The 20497-nt window shown below is 36.2% G+C and overlaps 1 protein-coding gene across 2 annotated transcripts in view; it reads left to right on the plus strand.

Annotated features, from left to right (window-relative positions):
• Positions 1-20497, plus strand: part of PLXDC2 (plexin domain containing 2) — a 468173-nt gene that overhangs the window by 310769 nt on the left and 136907 nt on the right. For both annotated transcript variants that reach the window (XM_001094803.5, XM_028826043.2), the window contains one exon: positions 16482-16604. In XM_001094803.5, coding sequence (XP_001094803.1) covers positions 16482-16604 — 123 coding nt within the window. The remainder of the gene's footprint in view (positions 1-16481; positions 16605-20497) is intronic.

The raw sequence follows: 20497 nt of genomic DNA on the forward strand, positions 1-20497 counted from the left end.
TCTTCTTTCACTTAAAATTTTTTTTTCACTCTTGTTGCCCAGGCTGGAGTGCAATGGTGCAATCTTGGCTCACTGCAACCCCTGCCTCCTGGGTTCAAGCGATTCTCCTGTCTCAGCCTCCTGAGTAACTGGAATTATTGGTGCATGCCACCATGCCCAGCTAGTTTTTGTATGTTAAATAGAGACAGGATTTCATCATATTGGTTTGGCTGGTCTTGAACTCCTGATCTCAGGTGATCCACCTGCCTCAGCCTCCCAATGTGCTGGGATTACAGGCATGAACCACTGCACCTAGTCACTTGTAATTTTATTATTCTATTTTTTCTTAGTTTAACTAAAAGTTACTGTTTTATTTTACAAAAAAAAAAAAAACAAAAACCGAGTCCTAGTTTCATTAACCTTTTGTATTGTTTTTTTCTAGTCTCTGTATCATTCATATATTTTCTGATCTTTTTTTATTACCTTCCTTCTGCTAACTCTTTATTATTTCCTTTCTTAAGCTTAGTTTGTTCTCTTTTCCTGTTCCTTGAGGTGTCATATTAGGTTGCTTTTATGAAGTCTTTCTTTTTTCTTCATGTGGGTATTTATTGCTATAAACTTACCTCTTAGGACTGCTTTTGCTGCATCCCATAAAATTTAGAAAGTTGTATTTGTCTGTTTGTCTCAAGGTATCTTTTAAGTTCACTGTTGATTTCTTCTTTGACTCATTGGTTATTCAGAACTATGTTATTTAATTCTCACATATTTGTGAATGTTTCCAATTTTCCTCCTCTTATTGATTTCTACTTTCATTTCATTGTGGTCTGAAAAGATACTTGATATTACTTAAATCTTCCTAAATCTGTGAAGACTTTTATTTGACCTAACACATGGATCTATCCTAACAAATATTCTGTGTGCATTTGTAAAGAATGTATATTCTGCTGCTGTTGGATGAAACATTCTGTGTATCTCTGTTAAATTTATTTGTCTTCAGTCTTGTGCATGTCTTCTGTATACTTATTGATTTTTTTGTCTGGATGACCCATCCATTGCTGAAAGTGGCAATATTGAAGTCCTCTACTATTATTGTATTGGTGAACTATTTCTCCTTTTAGCTCTCTTAATATATTTATGGATTGTTTTTTTTTTTTTTTTTTTTTTTTTGAGGTGGAGTCTCACTCTGTCGCCCAGGCTGGAGTGCAGTGGCGCAATCTCCACCTCCTGGGTTCACACCATTCTCCTGCCTCAGCCTCCTGAGTAACTGGGACTACAGGTGCCCGCCACCACGCCCGGCTAATTTTTTTTTTTTTTTTTTTTTTTTTGTATTTTTAGTAGAGACGAGGTTTCACCATGTTAGCCAGGATTGTCTTGATCTCCTGACCTCGTGATCCGCCTGCCTCGGCCTCCCAAAGTGCTGGGATTACAGGCGTGAGCCACCGCACTCGGCCATATATTTATGTTCTTAATATTGGGGGCATAAATGTTTATAATTTTATACCCTTTGATGCATTGATATCGTTATCATTGTCTTTTGTGACAGTTTTTGATTTAACATCTATTTTGTCTGATACAGTTATGGCTATTCCTGGTCTCTTTTGGTGCAATTTGCAGGGACTATCTTTGTCCATCCTTAACTTTCAGCATATGAGTGTCCTTAAAGCTAAGGTTAAGTCTTTTGTTGAGAACATATAGTCGGATCTTTAAACAAACAAACAAACAGAATCAATTCAACCACTATATGTCTTTTGATTGAAGAATGTAATCCATACATTTAAAGTAATTATTTATAGGTAAGACTTACTATTGACTTATTGTTAACTGTTTTCTATTTTATAGCCCTTTTCTTGTTTTCTTCCTCTCCTGTTGTTTTCTTTTTGATTTGATAATTTTTTGTTGTGATTTTCTGTAATTTCTTTATCTTTATATCTGCCATCAATTTTTCCTTTGTGGTTACCACTAAGCTTACATAAGACATCTTCAAGCTGTAGCATATGTTTTAAACTGATAACAACGTAGCTTTCTCCACATACAAAAACTACACTTTAATTTCTCCTCTCCTCATATTTTTTGTAGTTTATTTCACAATTTTATCTTTTTTATTATGTATTCATTAATAAATTATTATAGCTATATTTCCAATACCTTTGTCTTTTAACTTTTATACTAGAGTTAAAAGTGAGTTGTGGAGCACTATTGGAATATAAGAATAGCTGAGTGTGATTGTATTCTGACCTTTACAGTGAGTCTTATTCTTTCATATATTTTCATATTGTTAGTTTCTATCATTTCACTTCAACTTAAAGATTCTCTTTACCATTTCTTATGAGGTAGTTCTAATGGTGATGAACTCCCTCGTCTTTTATTTGTCCAGGAAATTTTGTCTCTCTTCTACATTATAAAAGTCAACTTGGCTAGGTATAGTATTCTTGGTCATTGCTGGTTTACTTTGAACACTTTGTATTTATCATACTTCTTTCTTTTGCCCTGTAAGGTTCCTGCTGAGAAACACCCGGATAGCCTTACAGACATTTCTTTTTATGTCATGAGTAGATTTTTGTCTTGCTGCTCTCAAAATTCTTGTTGTGTTTTTGACTTCAGAGAATTTGTTAATAACATGTTTTTGTAATGATCTGTTTATGTCTAAACTTCTTGGGATTCTTTGTGCTTCATGGATCTGGACGTACCTTTCTTTCTCCAGATTTGGGAAGTTTTCTGTTATTGTTTATGCATAATAAGTTTTTGCCTTTTCTCTTTCTCTGCTTCTTCTGGAACTCTCATAATGAATATATTGGTTCACTTAATGATGTCTCATAATTCCTGTAGCCTTTCTTTGCTCTTATAAAAATTCTTTTGTTGTTGCTCCTCTTACCAGGTAATTTTAAATGCTCTGTCTTCAAGCTTGCTGATTCTTTCTCCTGCTTTAACAAGTCTACTGTTGAACCTCTCTATGGAATTTTTCAGTTCAGTTAATGTGTTCTTCCATTCCAGAATTTCTGTTTGCTTCTTTTTTTCATGGTTTCTATCTGTTTGTTACACTTCTTGTTTTATTCTTGTATTGCTTTCCTGATATCAGTTAGTTTTGTACTTGTGTTCTCCTGTAGCTCACTGAGCTTCAAGATGATTATTTTCAATTATTTGTCAGGCAGTTCATAGATCTCCAATTCTTTGAGGTCTGTTATGGGTGCTTTATTTGGTTATCTTGATGCTGTCATGTTTCCTTGATTATTTGTGAGCCTTGTTACCTTGCATTGGTAATGTACTCTGCATTTGAAGAAGTAGGCACTTCTTTCAGTCTTTATATACTGATGTTGACAAAAAATGACATTCACCACTCAGTCCATCCAGAAATTCTGTGCTGGTGGCTGACAAAGTCTATGTTCAGGCTTACTCCTGGAGTTTTTGGGTAGGCTGGCTGGATCAGCGTTTGGGTAGGCCTACTGCCTGGGTCCACAGGAGTTAACCTGGTGCCTGGGTCTGCAGATGTAGGCCTGGAGCCTCGATTAACTGGGCAATCCTAGTGTCTGGGTCTGCATGACAGGCATGGTTCCTGGGTCAGTGAGTTTGGGCCTGCATCTTGGGTCTATGGGAATCAACCTGGCACAAGGGTTCACAAGGGCTTACCTGAAGCCTAGGTTTGTGAAGGCCAAACTACTTGGTACTGGGTGCCACATCATCCAGCCTGGAGCCTGGAGCCATGTGGGCCAGCCTGGAATCCAGGATTGCAAGTGCTGGTCTGGTGTCGGGGTGGGCCTGGCATATGGAGTCACATGGGTTAGCCTGGAGCTTAGGTCTCTATGGGCCTGCCTGAAGGGGTTAACTGGGATGGGCCAGTGTCGGGGTCTACAGGAAGACTTGGTGCTGCTCACTTTACTCACCCGGAGGGTATCTTTCTCTGCACTGGGCTGCATAGGCTTGGAGAAGACTTGATGTGGGTAATGTGAAATTTTCTTACCTATCTTCTTCAATGTGTCTTTTCTTATTTTTAGGCTCCACTTAGGTGCTATAATCTCTCACCTGGGTTTCTCAGTTCTTGTGAAGGTATTTTTGTCTATGGGTGATTGCATAAACTGATTTTTCTGAAAGCGGACAAGTACTGGAAACTCCTATTCTACCATATTGTTGCCATTACTCTACCTGCGGGATTAAGGCTTTTGAAATATTAGTTGGTTCTATTTTGATAGAGGAAACAAACTTGTCGGCCAGTTCAATGTCTCCGTGAAAAGCCAGATGCCTTGTGTACTATAAAACTCCAAAGGTTGGCATGCATAGTCCGCAGTCTAGATATGATTCTGAATGAACCCGTATCTAGAAATCCTAGATAATCAGAAACATTTTAGGAGGTGGTGAGGGGAGCTGTTGACAGTGATCACTAGGAGGAATTAACATTAATTAAGAACATATTACATGAATTTCTTTTAGGAACAAGATGGAGGAAACAAGAACTGAAATCAACAATTTTGTTGTTAGTTCAAAATGGAAAATTCAGGAAGAAGGTTTGGGCTTTTTGGTGTTTGATTTTTGGCTTTTGTTTGTTTGTTTGTTTGTTGTCTATCTTTCCCTCTTCATCTATACATTTCACCTCCTGTTCTTTCTGGAGTTGGGGAGAGACTTTTTATATGGTCAACACAAATTTTTATATTGGTAATTTTATGAACATAATTTGCAGCTGATAACGGAGTTGTCACTTGTTGCTTTTTTTCCCCCAAGGAATGGTTTTGTTGTGGTTTATAATCCCCAATGGTGCCTTATGTCAATAAAATTAAGGAGTCTATGACATGTGATATATGTTAACACATGTAAATATATTTTGATTTTGTATACAAAATCTATTTGATGTATTTTACCTTGACAGCTGGTTACAAGTATAAATATGGTAACTGTTTGGTGATTGACACTATTATAGGTTGCTTCCTAAGAACTGATGGATATATTTTAATATAAAAGACCCTTGATATATTTTAACTTGATAGCTGGTTGGAATTGTAAAGGGAAAGTATTTGGTGATTGACAGTATTATGGGTTTCTTCCTAGGAACCAGTGATTAGTAAACTCACATGAATTTCTGAATGCTTCTATTTCTTCCCTTCATTTTATTTTATTAACCGTCTAGCTTGCAAATACAAGCCAATATCCTCATAGTGAACTATATGGTCCACTAGCACCAATTTTATTCAGAGGAAGTCTGTTACATAAAACCTGTCATTGCACTGTAGCAGCTGTCGGACAGTTACATTACCAAATAACTTACCACAACTTTTCATTTTCAGATTATCAATTGCTGCCACACATGGTTTTGTTTAAAAATCTGACAAGTATTTGTATTAAAGAAGGTAGTTTATAGCACGTGAAATGTATTGTGACTTACAAAATAGAACTTTTGCAAAACATAATTTGAATTGTTCTGAGACCTCATCAAGTTGTTCAAGCAACTTGTCCAACAACAACACTGAGCTATTGACAAACAATAAATGCAAACACGCAGTTAAATAATTCAATTCTTCATGAATAGAAGAAATGGAACACATATAAGGTTAGTCAGAGATCATGATAAGGAAGTGGGTCTTCAAATCCTTATGGATAAAAGATCATAAATTTCAGATCTATTTGATTAATGTGTAGAGATAACAGTACATATGTCATATAATAAAGATGGCATATACCATTATCATTTGCACTCTAAAGACAACATTTAGCTACAAATGTTCAATGCCCTACAGGCATACCCATCAACTCCAACCTTTCCTCTTGGGTCCAAAATATTAACTAAAAGATGATGAAGTAGAATATTTTATGGAGTACCTTACACAGTAAAGTTTTACGGAGTGTTTCACAAGCAATTATAGCTTCTTTGTGCTGCTTTTATTACGATGACACTTCCAATTAAACAAAACAACCACTTGCAACCAATAGGAGGTTAACATTTTTACAAAGTGCTTGTTCCATCAGAATGTAAGGAGAAATATATCAAACTAAGAATTTTGGACACTCAGGTTTTTGTTATCTATTATCCTGTAGTTGGGATCAATAGTCTACCTTAACTCAAACAAGAATAAGGCAGGTAAACACATGTCGTACATTTAGGTCTGACACACAATTTTAAAGTCATATAAATATCCTAGCGTAAGTCCAAGATTAACTTGTAAAGGCTTCATAGAAAAGGCCTCAAGAGGTAAAAATTTGAGCAAATATAAGTGATTCATTGGTTTTCTGCAAACTTTTAAGCATTTGTCTTACAGTATTCACTCTTTCAGCCATCACAACAACCCAACGATATTGACTCCGTTACACTCCCATTTAGCAGATTAGGTAACTGAACTACACAGAGTTTAAGTAACTTAGTCACATCACTAGGAAATAATTTTCTTCTACTAGGAAATGAATTATCTCATCGTGTGTGATTCCCATGTCAATTTACATCTCATTTGGTGAATTGCAATAGAGGAATATAATATAAATCTATTTATGAAATCTTCCAATTAAAATAAAGAGCCTTTAGTATTACAATAAAAGTAGCATGATTTGAGGTGGCCAACACCCTGCTCTAAGGCATAAGTGCTAGAATTTTCACACAGACAGAACAGGTCTTTTCTTCCTCAACCTCCTTGTTTAAGTATAAAATCCAATGAGGGAGAGTATATAGCAGATCCTTGAATAAAGTTGTTCTGCTCAACATCATTCTTCAATGTTGATGAGAAAAGAAACACAAAAAACTGACTCCTGGTTAGGGCCACTGTCGTGTGGAGTTTGCGCGTTCTCCCCATGTCTGCGTAGGCTTTCTCTGGGTACTTTGGTTTCCTCCCACATTCCAAAGATGTACACATCAGATTTACTGCATGTCGACATGGTTTCAGTGTGATTGAGTGTGGGTGTATGTGGGAATGTGCCCTGTGATGGAATGGCATCTGGTCCAGGGTTGGTACTTGCCTCACTCCCTTAGCTGCCAGGAAAGGCTCAGGCCACCTGTGACGTAGAACCAAAATAACTGGATAAATAATTATCTTATCTGTTTTTATTAACCTTTCTTAAATGTATGTAGAGCTCAAGTTTATTTAAATAAGTGTTTTTGGAACACTTTATTTAGAAGTTTGGTGAGATTTTGTATCCAGAAATATGCCATAGGAACTTAATTCTTACTGATATCAGTTAGCCAGTGCTGAAATTGGTTGCCTTACATATTTTACCTTAAAGTGACAGTTTCCAAGAACCTGGAGATGTTAAGTGAGGCCTTACTGGATAATTATGGAAAGTGTCATCCAGTGGCAATTTTAACTTGTTTATGGGGATTGTCAGCATTCCTACAGAGTGATTGCCTTAGAAATGACGTCAAGATAAGTAAAAATAATACTGCCTAACTTTCTGTCTTCTAATGTATCTGTTGTAAGGCTGGACACATAATGACTGCAAAAATATAATGTAAAGAGTCCATAACATTTGGAATCACAAGACCTATTCTAGCCATGTGGCTTTAGGCAAATTACCCAGCCTTATTAAATACTTCATTTAATAAATGAAAATAATACTAACTGCACCATTATTCTTTTTTAAAGTTAATGCAAGAACACAATAAAAAAAAATACATGAAGGTTGGGTGCAGTGGCTCATACCTGTAATCCTAGCACTTTGGGAGGCAAAGACAGGTGGATCACTTGAGACCAGGAGTTCAAGACCAGCCTGGCCAACATGGTGAAACCATGTCTCTACTAAAAATACTAAAATTCGCTGGGCATGGTAGTGCATGCCTGTAATCCCAGCCACTTGGGAGGCTGAGACAGGAGGATCGCTTGAGCCTGGGAGGCGGAGTTTGCAGTGAGCCAAGATCATGCCACTGCACTCCAGCCTGAGTGACAGAGCAAGACTCTGTTTCAGAAAAAAAAAAAATGAAAATAATATAATTAGCAAAGGCCTATATAGATACTGGTTAATTTCACCATTATCAGAATAATATTTCAGGTTAGTAAATACATAGTTATGGTTAATAAATCTATAATGATTGAATGGGATTTATTCATGACAAGATCTACAATGATAGAATCCCCCAACTGACTCGATGAGGCTTACAGATATAAAAACAGATTATTCACATGACTAGAGACTACCTACAGAAAGCGGCCCAAGGAAATTTTTCAAGGTACAAGAACAAAGCTGTTGATTACAACCAGTCTCAGAATTTGACTCTGGTTTTGCTAATTGCTAAGGCAAAAGACAGTGGCCATGTATTCGCTATTATTTGAGATTCAAAGAACAAAATATGTTTGCTTCTCTTACTTTTTTTTTTTTTTTAAATTTATTTATTATTATTATACTTTAAGTTCTAGGGTACATGTGCATAACGTGCAGGTTTGTTACATATGTATACTTGTGCCATGTTGGTGTGCTGCACCCATCAACTCGTCAGCACCCATCAACTCGTCATTTACATCAGGTATAACTCCCAATGCAATCCCTCCCCCCTCCCCCCTCCCCCCTCCCCATGATAGGCCCCGGTGTGTGATGTTCCCCTTCCCGAGTCCAAGTGATCTCATTGTTCAGTTCCCACCTATGAGTGAGAACATGCGGTGTTTGGTTTTCTGTTCTTGTGATAGTTTGCTAAGAATGATGGTTTCCAGCTGCATCCATGTCCCTACAAAGGACACAAACTCATCCTTTTTGATGGCTGCATAGTATTCCATGGTGTATATGTGCCACATTTTCTTAATCCAATCTGTCACTGATGGACATTTGGGTTGATTCCAAGTCTTTGCTATTGTGAATAGTGCCGCAATAAACATACGTGTGCATGTGTCTTTATAGCAGCATAATTTATAATCCTTTGGGTATATACCCAGTAATGGGATGGCTGGGTCATATGGTACATCTAGTTCTAGATCCTTGAGGAATCGCCATACTGTTTTCCATAATGGTTGAACTAGTTTACAATCCCACCAACAGTGTAAAAGTGTTCCTATTTCTCCACATCCTCTCCAGCACCTGTTGTTTCCTGACTTTTTAATGATCGCCATTCTAACTGGTGCGAGATGGTATCTCATTGTGGTTTTGATTTGCATTTCTCTGATGGCCAGTGATGATGAGCATTTTTTCATGTGTCTGTTGGCTGTATGAATGTCTTCTTTTGAGAAATGTCTGTTCATATCCTTTGCCCACTTTTTGATGGGGTTGTTTGTTTTTTTCTTGTAAATTTGATTGAGTTCTTTGTAGGTTCTGGATATTAGCCCTTTGTCAGATGAGTAGATTGCAAAAATTTTCTCCCATTCTGTAGGTTGCCTGTTCACTCTGATGGTAGTTTCTTTTGCTGTGCAGAAGCTCTTTAGTTTAATGAGATCCCATTTGTCAATTTTGGCTTTTGCTGCCGTTGCTTTTGGTGTTTTAGACATGAAGTCTTTGCCCATGCCTATGTCCTGAATGGTACTACCTAGGTTTTCCTCTAGGATTTTTATGGTATTAGGTCTAACATTTAAGTCTCTAATCCATCTTGAATTAATTTTCGTATAAGGAGTAAGGAAAGGATCCAGTTTTAGCTTTCTACTTATGGCTAGCCAATTTTCCCAGCACCATTTATTAAATAGGGAATCCTTTCCCCATTTCTTGTTTCTCTCAGGTTTGTCAAAGATCAGATGGCTGTAGATGTGTGGTATTATTTCTGAGGACTCTGTTCTGTTCCATTGGTCTATATCTCTGTTTTGGTACCAGTACCATGCTGTTTTGGTTACTGTAGCCTTGTAGTATAGTTTGAAGTCAGGTAGCGTGATGCCTCCAGCTTTGTTCTTTTGACTTAGGATTGCCTTAGTCAAAAAAGAGATGCGGGCTCTTTTTTGGTTCCATATGAACTTTAAAGCAGTTTTTTCCAATTCTGTGAAGAAACTCATTGGTAGCTTGATGGGGATGGCATTGAATCTATAAATTACCTTGGGCAGTATGGCCATTTTCACGATATTGATTCTTCCTATCCATGAGCATGCTATGTTCTTCCATTTGTTTGTGTCCTCTTTTATTTCACTGAGCAGTGGTTTGTAGTTCTCCTTGAAGAGGTCCTTTACATCCCTTGTAAGTTGGATTCCTAGGTATTTGATTCTCTTTGAAGCAATTGTGAATGAAAGTTCATTCCTGATTTGGCTCTCTGTTTGTCTGTTACTGGTGTATAAGAATGCTTGTGATTTTTGCACATTAATTTTGTATCCTGAGACTTTGCTGAAGTTGCTTATCAGCTTAAGGAGATTTTGGGCTGAGACAATGGGGTTTTCTAAATATACAATCATGTCATCTGCAAACAGGGACAGTTTGACTTCTTCTTTTCCTAACTGAATACCCTCGATTTCTTTCTCTTGCCTAATTGCCCTAGCCAGAACTTCCAACACTATGTTGAATAGGGGTGGTGAGAGAGGGCATCCCTGTCTTGTGCCAGTTTTCAAAGGGAATTTTTCCAGTTTTTGCCCATTCAGTATGATATTGGCTGTGGGTTTGTCATAAATAGCTCTTATTATTTTGAGGTACGTTCCATCAATACCGAATTTATTGAGCGTTTTTAGCATGAAGGGCTGTTGAATTTTGTCAAAAGCCTTTTCTGCATCTATTGAGATAATCATGTGGTTCTTGTCTTTGGTTCTGTTTATGTGCTGGATTATGTTTATTGATTTGCGAATGTTGAACCAGCCTTGCATCCCAGGGATGAAGCCCACTTGATCATGGTGGATAAGCTTTTTGATGTGTTGCTGAATCCGGTTTGCCAGTATTTTATTGAGGATTTTTGCATCGATGTTCATCAGGGATATTGGTCTAAAATTCTCTTTTTTTGTTGTGTCTCTGCCAGGCTTTGGTATCAGGATGATGTTGGCCTCATAAAATGAGTTAGGGAGGATTCCCTCTTTTTCTATTGATTGGAATAGTTTCAGAAGGAATGGTACCAACTCCTCTTTGTACCTCTGGTAGAATTCAGCTGTGAATCCATCTGGTCCTGGACTTTTTTTGGTTGGTAGGCTATTAATTATTGCCTCAATTTCAGAGCCTGCTATTGGTCTATTCAGGGATTCAACTTCTTCCTGGTTTAGTCTTGGAAGAGTGTAAGTGTCCAGGAAATTATCCATTTCTTCTAGATTTTCCAGTTTATTTGCGTAGAGGTGTTTATAGTATTCTCTGATGGTAGTTTGTATTTCTGTGGGGTTGGTGGTGATATCCCCTTTATCATTTTTAATTGTGTCGATTTGATTCTTCTCTCTTTTCTTCTTTATTAGTCTTGCTAGTGGTCTGTCAATTTTGTTGATCTTTTCAAAAAACCAACTCCTGGATTCATTGATTTTTTGGAGGGTTTTTTGTGTCTCTATCTCCTTCAGTTCTGCTCTGATCTTAGTTATTTCTTGCCTTCTGCTAGCTTTCGAATGTGTTTGCTCTTGCTTCTCTAGTTCTTTTAATTGCGATGTTAGAGTGTCAATTTTAGATCTTTCCTGCTTTCTCTTGTGGGCATTTAGTGCTATAAATTTCCCTCTACACACTGCTTTAAATGTGTCCCAGAGATTCTGGTATGTTGTATCTTTGTTCTCATTGGTTCCAAAGAACATCTTTATTTCTGCCTTCATTTCGTTATGTACCCAGTAGTCATTCAGGAGCAGGTTGTTCAGTTTCCATGTAGTTGAGCGGTTTTGATGGAGTTTCTTAGTCCTGAGTTCTAGTTTGATTGCACTGTGGTCTGAGAGACAGTTTGTTATAATTTCTGTTCTTGTACATTTGCTGAGGAGTGCTTTACTTCCAATTATGTGGTCGATTTTGGAGTAAGTACGATGTGGTGCTGAGAAGAATGTATATTCTGTTGATTTGGGGTGGAGAGTTCTATAGATGTCTATTAGGTCTGCTTGCTGCAGAGATGAGTTCAATTCCTGGATATCCTTGTTAACTTTCTGTCTCGTTGATCTGTCTAATGTTGACAGTGGAGTGTTGAAGTCTCCCATTATTATTGTATGGGAGTCTAAGTCTCTTTGTAAGTCTCTAAGGACTTGCTTTATGAATCTGGGTGCTCCTGTATTGGGTGCATATATATTTAGGATAGTTAGCTCTTCCTGTTGAATTGATCCCTTTACCATTATGTAATGGCCTTCACTAAACATGGAAAGGAACAACCGGTACCAGCCATTGCAAAAACATGCCAAAATGTAAAGACCATCGAGGCTAGGAAGAAACTGCATCAACTAACAAGCAAAATAACCAGTTAATATCATAATGGCAGGATCAAGTTCACACATAACAATATTAACCTTAAATGTAAATGGACTAAATGCTCCAATTAAAAGACATAGACTGGCAAACTGGATAAAGAGTCAAGACCCATCAGTCTGCTGTATTCAGGAGACCCATCTCACACGCAGAGACATACATAGGCTCAAAATAAAGGGATGGAGGAAGATTTACCAAGCAAATGGAGAACAAAAAAAAGCAGGGGTTGCAATGCTAGTCTCTGATAAAACAGACTTTAAACCATCAAAGATCAAAAGAGACAAAGAAGGCCATTGCTTCTCTTACTTGATTCTTTTACATGAAGGTATCTTTCTCAGTCCCAAATTATCTTCATAAATGACCACTTTTCTGCAAAGGCAGATGAGCAAATGAGTGCTATTTATAGTAGAATCATATAGTAAACAAAGGAGACATTGTATGATTAGCTCTTCAAATGGCTACAGAGATGTGTAAATAAAATGGTTAAAACATATACCTGATGGATTATAAATCATTCTACTATAAAGAAACGTGCACACATATGTTTATTGCAGCACTATTCACAATATCAAAGACTTGGAACCAACTCAAATGCCCATCAATGATAGACTGGATAAATAAAATGTGACACATAAACCCCATGGAATACTATGCAGCCATAAAAAAGTATGAGTTAACGTCCTTTGCAGGGACATGGATGAAGCTGGAAATCATCATTCTCAGCAAAGTAACACAAGAACAGAAAACCAAACACTGCATGTTCTAACTCATAAGTGGGAGTTGAACAATGAGAACACATGGACACAGGGAGGGGAACATCACACACGGGGGCCTGTCAGAGGGTGGGGGCCTTGGGGAGGGATAGCATTAGGAGAAGTACCTAATGTAGATGATACATTGACGGTTGCAGCAAACCACCATGGCACATGTATACCTATGTAACAAACCTGCACATTCTGCACAGGTATCCCAAAACTTGAAGTGTATATAAAAAAAAAATTAAAAAAAAAAAAAAAAAAGGCCAGGCACGGTGGCTCACGCCTGTAATCTCAGCACTTTGGGAGGCCCAGGCAGGCGGATCACGAGGTCAGGAGATCAAGACCATCCTGGCTAACATGGTAAAACCCCGTCTCTACTAAAAATACAAAAAATTAGCTGGGCAGGGTGTCGGGTGCCTGTAGTCCCAGCTACTCGGGAGGCTGAGGCAGGAGAATGGCGTGAACCGGGGAGGCGGAGCTTGCAGTGAGCTGAGATCACACCACTGCACTCCAGCCTGGGCGACAGAGCAAGACTCCATCTCAAAAAAATAAAAATATAAATAAATAAATAAATAAGCAAACATATTGCTTACATTACGCCAAAACATTAAGAACCAGAAAAGTAACATATATGTACACATAAAATATACATATGTATTTATATAAATAAATATATATTTTATATATAATCTTTAGCTGGGAATGCCCAGAACAGTCAAAGAAAAGAAGTAAATGTCTAATGGGGTGTTGGTAGCTATGAGTGCCTTTAAAGCTTTGGAGTTTTGTTGCATTAATTTGCATAACTCTTTCTTATTTAACACCTAATTACATTCCCCTGCAAGCTTGTAAGGCTTCTCTCCACTCAATTATTAACCACTACTGAAGTGATATTTTTAAAATCTGGAAACTTAAGGAGAACTAGGTAAAGCCTATCATTAGATGGGCTTCACCAAGAAGTCAAGAATTTTATTTCTTGGTCGTTAGAAACTAACCTGAGATATTGATATAATTAACTTTCAATATAGCCAAGAAGAACAAGCAAGTATTCTCTGAATAAGTAAAATTAAGCTCATTTTGCAGAGTACTAGGGTTTTTTTCCTTCTTGGGGTTTTTGTTTTTTTTCATAGTAATTCTTCGTGGTGGTGGTACTAGTAGTGGTAGTAGTAATAGGAGTACCAGACATGCTAGTAATTGTGGTAGCAGTTTCTTGTTCACTGTGGTTGTAGCAACCATAATACTCATAGTAACATAACTTATTTTAATATTCTAGTAACAAAATAATTAAAAACTATATCTGTGGCTTATACATGTTAACAAATTCTTCTATATTTCTACTTAGTTCTTTGAAACAATTTGAAATTTCACCCTTGACATTTGATAAATTGTAGATTTGGGGAACAGTTTCCTCATCAAAAGAAACAATAGTTAATGGTTTCTGTCATCTGAAAACTGGGTTATTGAGAGTGGAGAGAAGTTTCTTAGCAAATCTATGAAAGTATATATAGTTTCTTAGCAAATCTATGTAGAAACATTGAGGGGAAAGTATATATATTTTATTTATTTAAATACTAGCAGTAAGTATGAAGTGTCTGAAATCATCAGTGCTCTTACATTTTGCAACAGTGTATTTCTAGGTATTGCTGGTGTTCTTCTTACAAAGTTGTCTTCGAGAATGGATTTTGTACTTATGTAAAATTATCTTCCTTGAATAACTGACCTCCATCCTCCAAGTTATGCAGTTTCTTCTGTTTGTACTTGGAGAATATAAAGAAGAGAAATAACCTGCTTGGAGCTATTTTCTCGGAAATAACACTTTCAGCGTCTAATTCAAACATTTCCCTTAAGAGATGGTATCTATAGAATTTTCGTATTCATTTTAATGATAGATTATAAATGCATGCTGGTGAGGATAGGAGAAAAAATAGAGACCCTGGAAAACAGTTACTCTTCATGTTTATAATGTTAAGGATGTGATATTGCACTTTGATATTAGGAGTATGACTGAAAATCTAGAAGGAAGTATAATAAAAGCAATGACCTTATCACCATAGTATTTTTAATACATTTCAGCTAGGTGAAATTACAAATGTACGAAATTCTGCTTAAAGCATCAGGTATTTATTTTGAAAGATAGTGCTTGGTAAATAAGAAACAATAAGTCATATAAGAAACAAGAAGTCATGATGATAAAAGTACACATTGAATATTTTTCCAGTTAAAATATTTTTTAAGATGAATAGCTAGAGTTCAATTATGCTTTTGATGAAATGTTAAAAGGTAGTCAAAGGAAAGAAGATATTCCCAAAATGAGAGAAATTAATTTCTAAGTAAATAGCTACAGGTTTAATTTTGTAATATCTTACCTAGACATCACAGTTGGAATTTGAAACAATGAAGACCACAATCTGCCAATGAAATATTTATTCAGACCATAAAATGAGTTATCAAAGTTTAACATTTTTTGAGCTTTAAATATCATTATCTTATTAATATAAAATGATTTATATTAGTGCCGGGTATCTAATTAACTCATGACTGCCCAAACATTACAATTGCATTGTCACAAATAATTTGCCTTGCATTTTATTTGTGTGTGTGCATTTGCATATGTATCTCAATTGTGTATTTCTTAGATTAATATTAAAATTAGTTAGCAATCCCCGAGCTGACTCTCCTTTCAGGCAGCTAAAGACTTTGAAGGCAAGAAGCCAGCACAGGATTAACAATTTGTCATGGATAATCCACAAAGTAAATAAACCTACTGTGAATAATAGAAAGGGAGTTAGACTTGTAACATAGGAGCTATTGAAAGTTAATTCAAAGCCAAAGTCCTCCATAGTAAATTCCTTCTCATTATCCAACTGCTAGAATAGACTGGCATTGATTAAATCTCTAAATAGGGAGGCATTTGTGCATTGTCAATGTTTTACCACCTTATCTGTAAACATATAGACTTTATCTTCTTGATAGCATGCTGATAATGTAGAGGCTTGAGCAAACCAAGAATGTGAAAACTTCACCATGGGTGTTTAGCCCCCTTTCAACTTTCAAGTAAAAAAAAAAGATCAAAACATTTTCTGCATTGTACCAGATGTCATTTCTAAAATTCCTATGCTGAGATGGTAGCTTAAATAAATATTATGAAAATGAATTCACTCATTAAAAGGACTTGTGTGGTAAGCTAGTGTTAAAATAACAAGGGATTAATAACAGCAAATTGAATATTTGAGTTACTTATAATGCAGTATTAGCATTTTTAGCCTAATAATCTCATCCAGATAGTAGTCACTTTTCCCCCAATTAAAATTGTACATGTTATAGATTTTGGGTTTGCAAGGTTCTACCAAATTATACAAGAATTTGTTACTTAATCCAGACCAAGTATTGTTAATAAGATACTAAGATGTTAAATACATTCCTTTTTTTCCAGCTACCATGACATTTTATTTTCATAATACGACTGTAATTGGGTTTGTAGTATTTTAATCATAATTTTATATGGGCTTCTTTTTCTGAATATGTTTCCTATTTTTCTAATTCTAGGTTTCATATACACTGGAGAAGTTGTACATCGAATGCTAACAGCCACACAGTACATAGCACCTTTAATGGCAAATTTTGATCCCAGTGTATCCAGAAATTCAACTGTCAGATATTTTGATAATGGTATGTATTGAATAGCCTATTTTTTTTGCTGCATGTGTATTTTTAAACCTCAAGCATCAGATTCCTGTTAATGTTTTTCTTAATTGTTTATTTTTTGGTGTGTAAACTGCTTGATGCAAATGGTCTGAGATGACAAATGTTATTCTGCTAAGATTTATAAAGTACACAAATGGCATTCATTCATTCATTCAACACGTTTATTAACATCTACTATACACAATAAAAATGAGTTGCTGTAGACAAGACCTCAGACAAAGCAAATGAATTTATTTGATACTATTTCAATAAGTCGGTTTTCCAATTTTCCCATCAGAAAAAATGGAAATAAGAATAATTTTGTTAGTTCTGATTTTCCAGTAGAGGGAGGTGGCATATATTGACATTAAATTTCCAGAACTTATGACTTGTATGTATCCATAAGATGAACACATATTTTAAAAAGTATAAAGTAGTTAGTTGTGGGTAGTTCAACTTAAGAAAATAAAGTTTTCTTAACTTTAAAAAATGAGTGAGAGCCTGTTAAGATTTATCAAATATACCAAGAGCAATATATACCTGCTATTACTATTTTGGGACATATAAAATAGAGAAAAAACTGGAATATATCATTAAGTGCTGCCAAAATCCAAGCAAGAAATTCAAGGCGTTGGAGACCTAAATGAGTTTTCATCTCAACATCTTATTGAAAGCTGTAACTTTGGTAGAGAAAATAAATTATAAGTAACAAAGAGTTTATATTTGAACGATTAATTAAGTATAGAATTTTCTGTGTATTTAACATTCACAAATGATATTTATTTGTTCAAATGACAATTTTATGCCTGCAAATAATACAAGCAATTGGGGTGAACAGAGTTATTTCTACTCTTGTCTTATTTGTGATGATCAAGGAAGAAATTTGCTCATGGTTGGAATAGACTTGATGGTAGCTGTAGCCTTGGAGAAATACGATCATTTTGCTCAGAGCAATCTCCTGACCAGTGTAATGAAAGCCATTTTACAGGTCGAAATAGCACAATGAAGAAACTAAACATAGTTAGATATTCACCTTAGGAAATACACTTTGAACAACTTGAGTAACACCAAGATATGATCCAATATGAAGTAACTGTAAATGTTAGCTGTAATAATGATTCATCTCTATTATTTTAAGAACTATTATATTCTCTTCCATTTTTTAAAAACTCATGAGGTGCTAACACCCAAGGATGTGCAAGTAGACTGTAAATACAGTATTCTTGAGGCAAAACTGCAGCCAGAAACTTATCTGAAACTTGCTCTATCATTCCAATACAAAATTGCCTTGGGAATCTATCCTATGGAAATAATAAAAGATTTAGTGAACATTGACTATTTTCCAAGCTCCGACATTCACTAGGTGATATTAGGGTCATTTACTCATGGACACATGATTCTAATGACCAAGACTTTATACTGTTGCTATCAAAATCATAAGACATATTAAATAAGTCTCTCTACATATATTCTCATATACCTTGTTCCTAGGTAGCTCTTAGTATTTGAATTTTACTTGCATTTGAGTGATTGTTAAAAATTGATGTATACTACTCCAACTGAACTCTAGGTTCTTTAAAAACAAGGACTGTGGCTATTTATAAGAAATCATTTTATCTCCAGTAACCTGTATAGATACTTAATAGGCTGTAGGTCCTAAATAATTATTCAATGAATGAATAAAAATAATTACATATGTAAACTGAGTTTTTATTTCTGGGAATTGTAAAAGTATTAATACTCAAGAAAGCATGTATTTTTTACCCATTGAAATACCTTCTGTGTAATGACTTATTCCGTAGGAATCTAATATTGAGGAATATTGAGTTCAAACAATATGATAATGAAAGCTTGTGTTTTATTGAATGAATGAAACACTTTTAAATACTGTAAGGCTCTTCACAAAGCCCTTTTAATACCACAACAACTTGCTGAAATATTTTCAAGTTTGGCTAGAATCACTGACAGGATACTTAAAGATTGGAAATTCAACAATTTAGGAAAGCAGACTTCTCTAGAGAAGACAGCAGCAGGTTAGAAAATTTAAATCAGCAAATGTTGAGAGAGCTATGCTATTACATAATATAAAATTTAGCACGTGCAAACAGTATGCCTTTTTTTTTTTTTTTTTGAGACGGAGTCGCGCTCTGTCTCCTTCTGTTACCCAGGCTGGAGTGCAGTGGCGCGATCTCGGCCCACTGCAAGCTCTGCTTCCCGGGTTCACGCCATTCTCCTGCCTCAGCCTCCCGAGTAGCTGGGACTACGGGCACCCGCTACCACGCCCGGCTCTTTTTTTTTTTTTAATTATTATTTTCAGTAGAGACGGGGTTCACCGTGTTAGCCAGGATAGTCTCGATCTCCTGATCCCTGATGCACCCGCTTCGGCCTCCCAAAGTGTTGGGATTACAGGCGCGTGACCCACCGCGCCGGGCCAACAGTGTGCTTTTTAGCAACCTGCTACTAACAAAATATTGGGAATCTCTCCCTCAGAATTTGCATTAAAAACTTTAATTTATATAGCCCTCTTATTTTCATAAATAGTCAAGGGTAACTATATTTTCTTGTATTTAATGCCGGAATCGCTTGAAGGCAAAAACTGTACTCCCCATGTTACAGGAAAGGAAACGGTTTCATGCAGATTAATTGTGTCCAAGTTCACATGGAAAGTTTTATAGAGACAAGGTGCGAGTCTTAAGTCTTCTGCCCTCTGGTTCATTGTTTTCACTGCATCACCAGAGTGCGATAGAAGCTAGAGGATAAGGGAGAGACTAGAGCTTGAGGGTTGTAGACATGTGTGAAGGAAAAAGAAGCTAGGAGGCATTTCACAATTAGAAAATTCCTATACTTATAAAATCATGGGAAGTTTCCTGGCTATTGTCTTCTTGCTCTTTCCTTTTCTTTTTTCTTTTCTTTTCTCTTCCTTCCTTCTTTCTTTTCTTTTCCCTTCCTCCCTTCCTTCCTTCCTTCCTTCCTCTTCTTTCTCTCTTTCCTTCTTTCTTTCTTTCTTTCTTTCTTTTTCTTTCTTCTTTTTCTTCTCTTTCTTTCGTTTGTTCCCTCCCTCCCTCCCTCCCTCCCTCCCTCCCTCCCTCCCTCCCTCCCTTCCTTCCTTCCTTCCTTCCTTCCTTCCTTCCTTCCTTCCTTCCTTCCTTCCTTCTTCCAGGACAATATAGACACAGAGATGCCCGTGGAAGGAAGAGATCTGGGTGATCTTCACTCATAGCAGTGATAATGGCTAAAAGCACCAAGGTCAAGTTAAAAAACTTTTTTTTTTCTTTTCTACTTTTAAAGTTTTGCCTCAAAGTACATTTCTATACTTCAACATCCTTTCAGGGCTTACAATTGAATATTCAAAATATTTGAAATAAAGTGTCTATTTAAAGCTGTCAGCTATCTCAAGAGATATTACTAATAGCACCAAATAATTACTGAAAATTAATTCTTCCATGCAGTTGTAATTTTTAAATACATCAGATATTTATTGCTGGGAGATAAGATTTGCTCTTTTAGTTCTATGATTTTCATTTTCAACACAGCTTTTTTAGGCAATAATTTTTTTTTAACCAAACGGAAAAATCTAACACAGTGAAGAAAAAGTCTTAGCAGCTCTTTTCTTTTTTAAAAAAGAGAATACACAATGTCAGTTAAAACAAAAATGTGAATTCTCACTGGTAACTATTAAACTGTTTCAGTTTTTATTTCATGTCAATTGTTTATAGTAAACACTGACAGAGTGAGTTGGAATGTAATATACGGCACTGAAGTTTCATCCCAGTGTACTTCAAGAGGCTTCGAAATCTTAGCCCAGGGCCTTTTGAGCTTCTTGCAGCCTCCTGGAAGAAACACAGCAAAGACAGAAACACAAGCGTTGTGAACTCAAG

Source organism: Macaca mulatta, chromosome 9, assembly GCF_049350105.2.
Source record: "Macaca mulatta isolate MMU2019108-1 chromosome 9, T2T-MMU8v2.0, whole genome shotgun sequence".
In the NCBI taxonomy this organism is placed as follows: Eukaryota; Metazoa; Chordata; class Mammalia; order Primates; family Cercopithecidae; genus Macaca; species Macaca mulatta.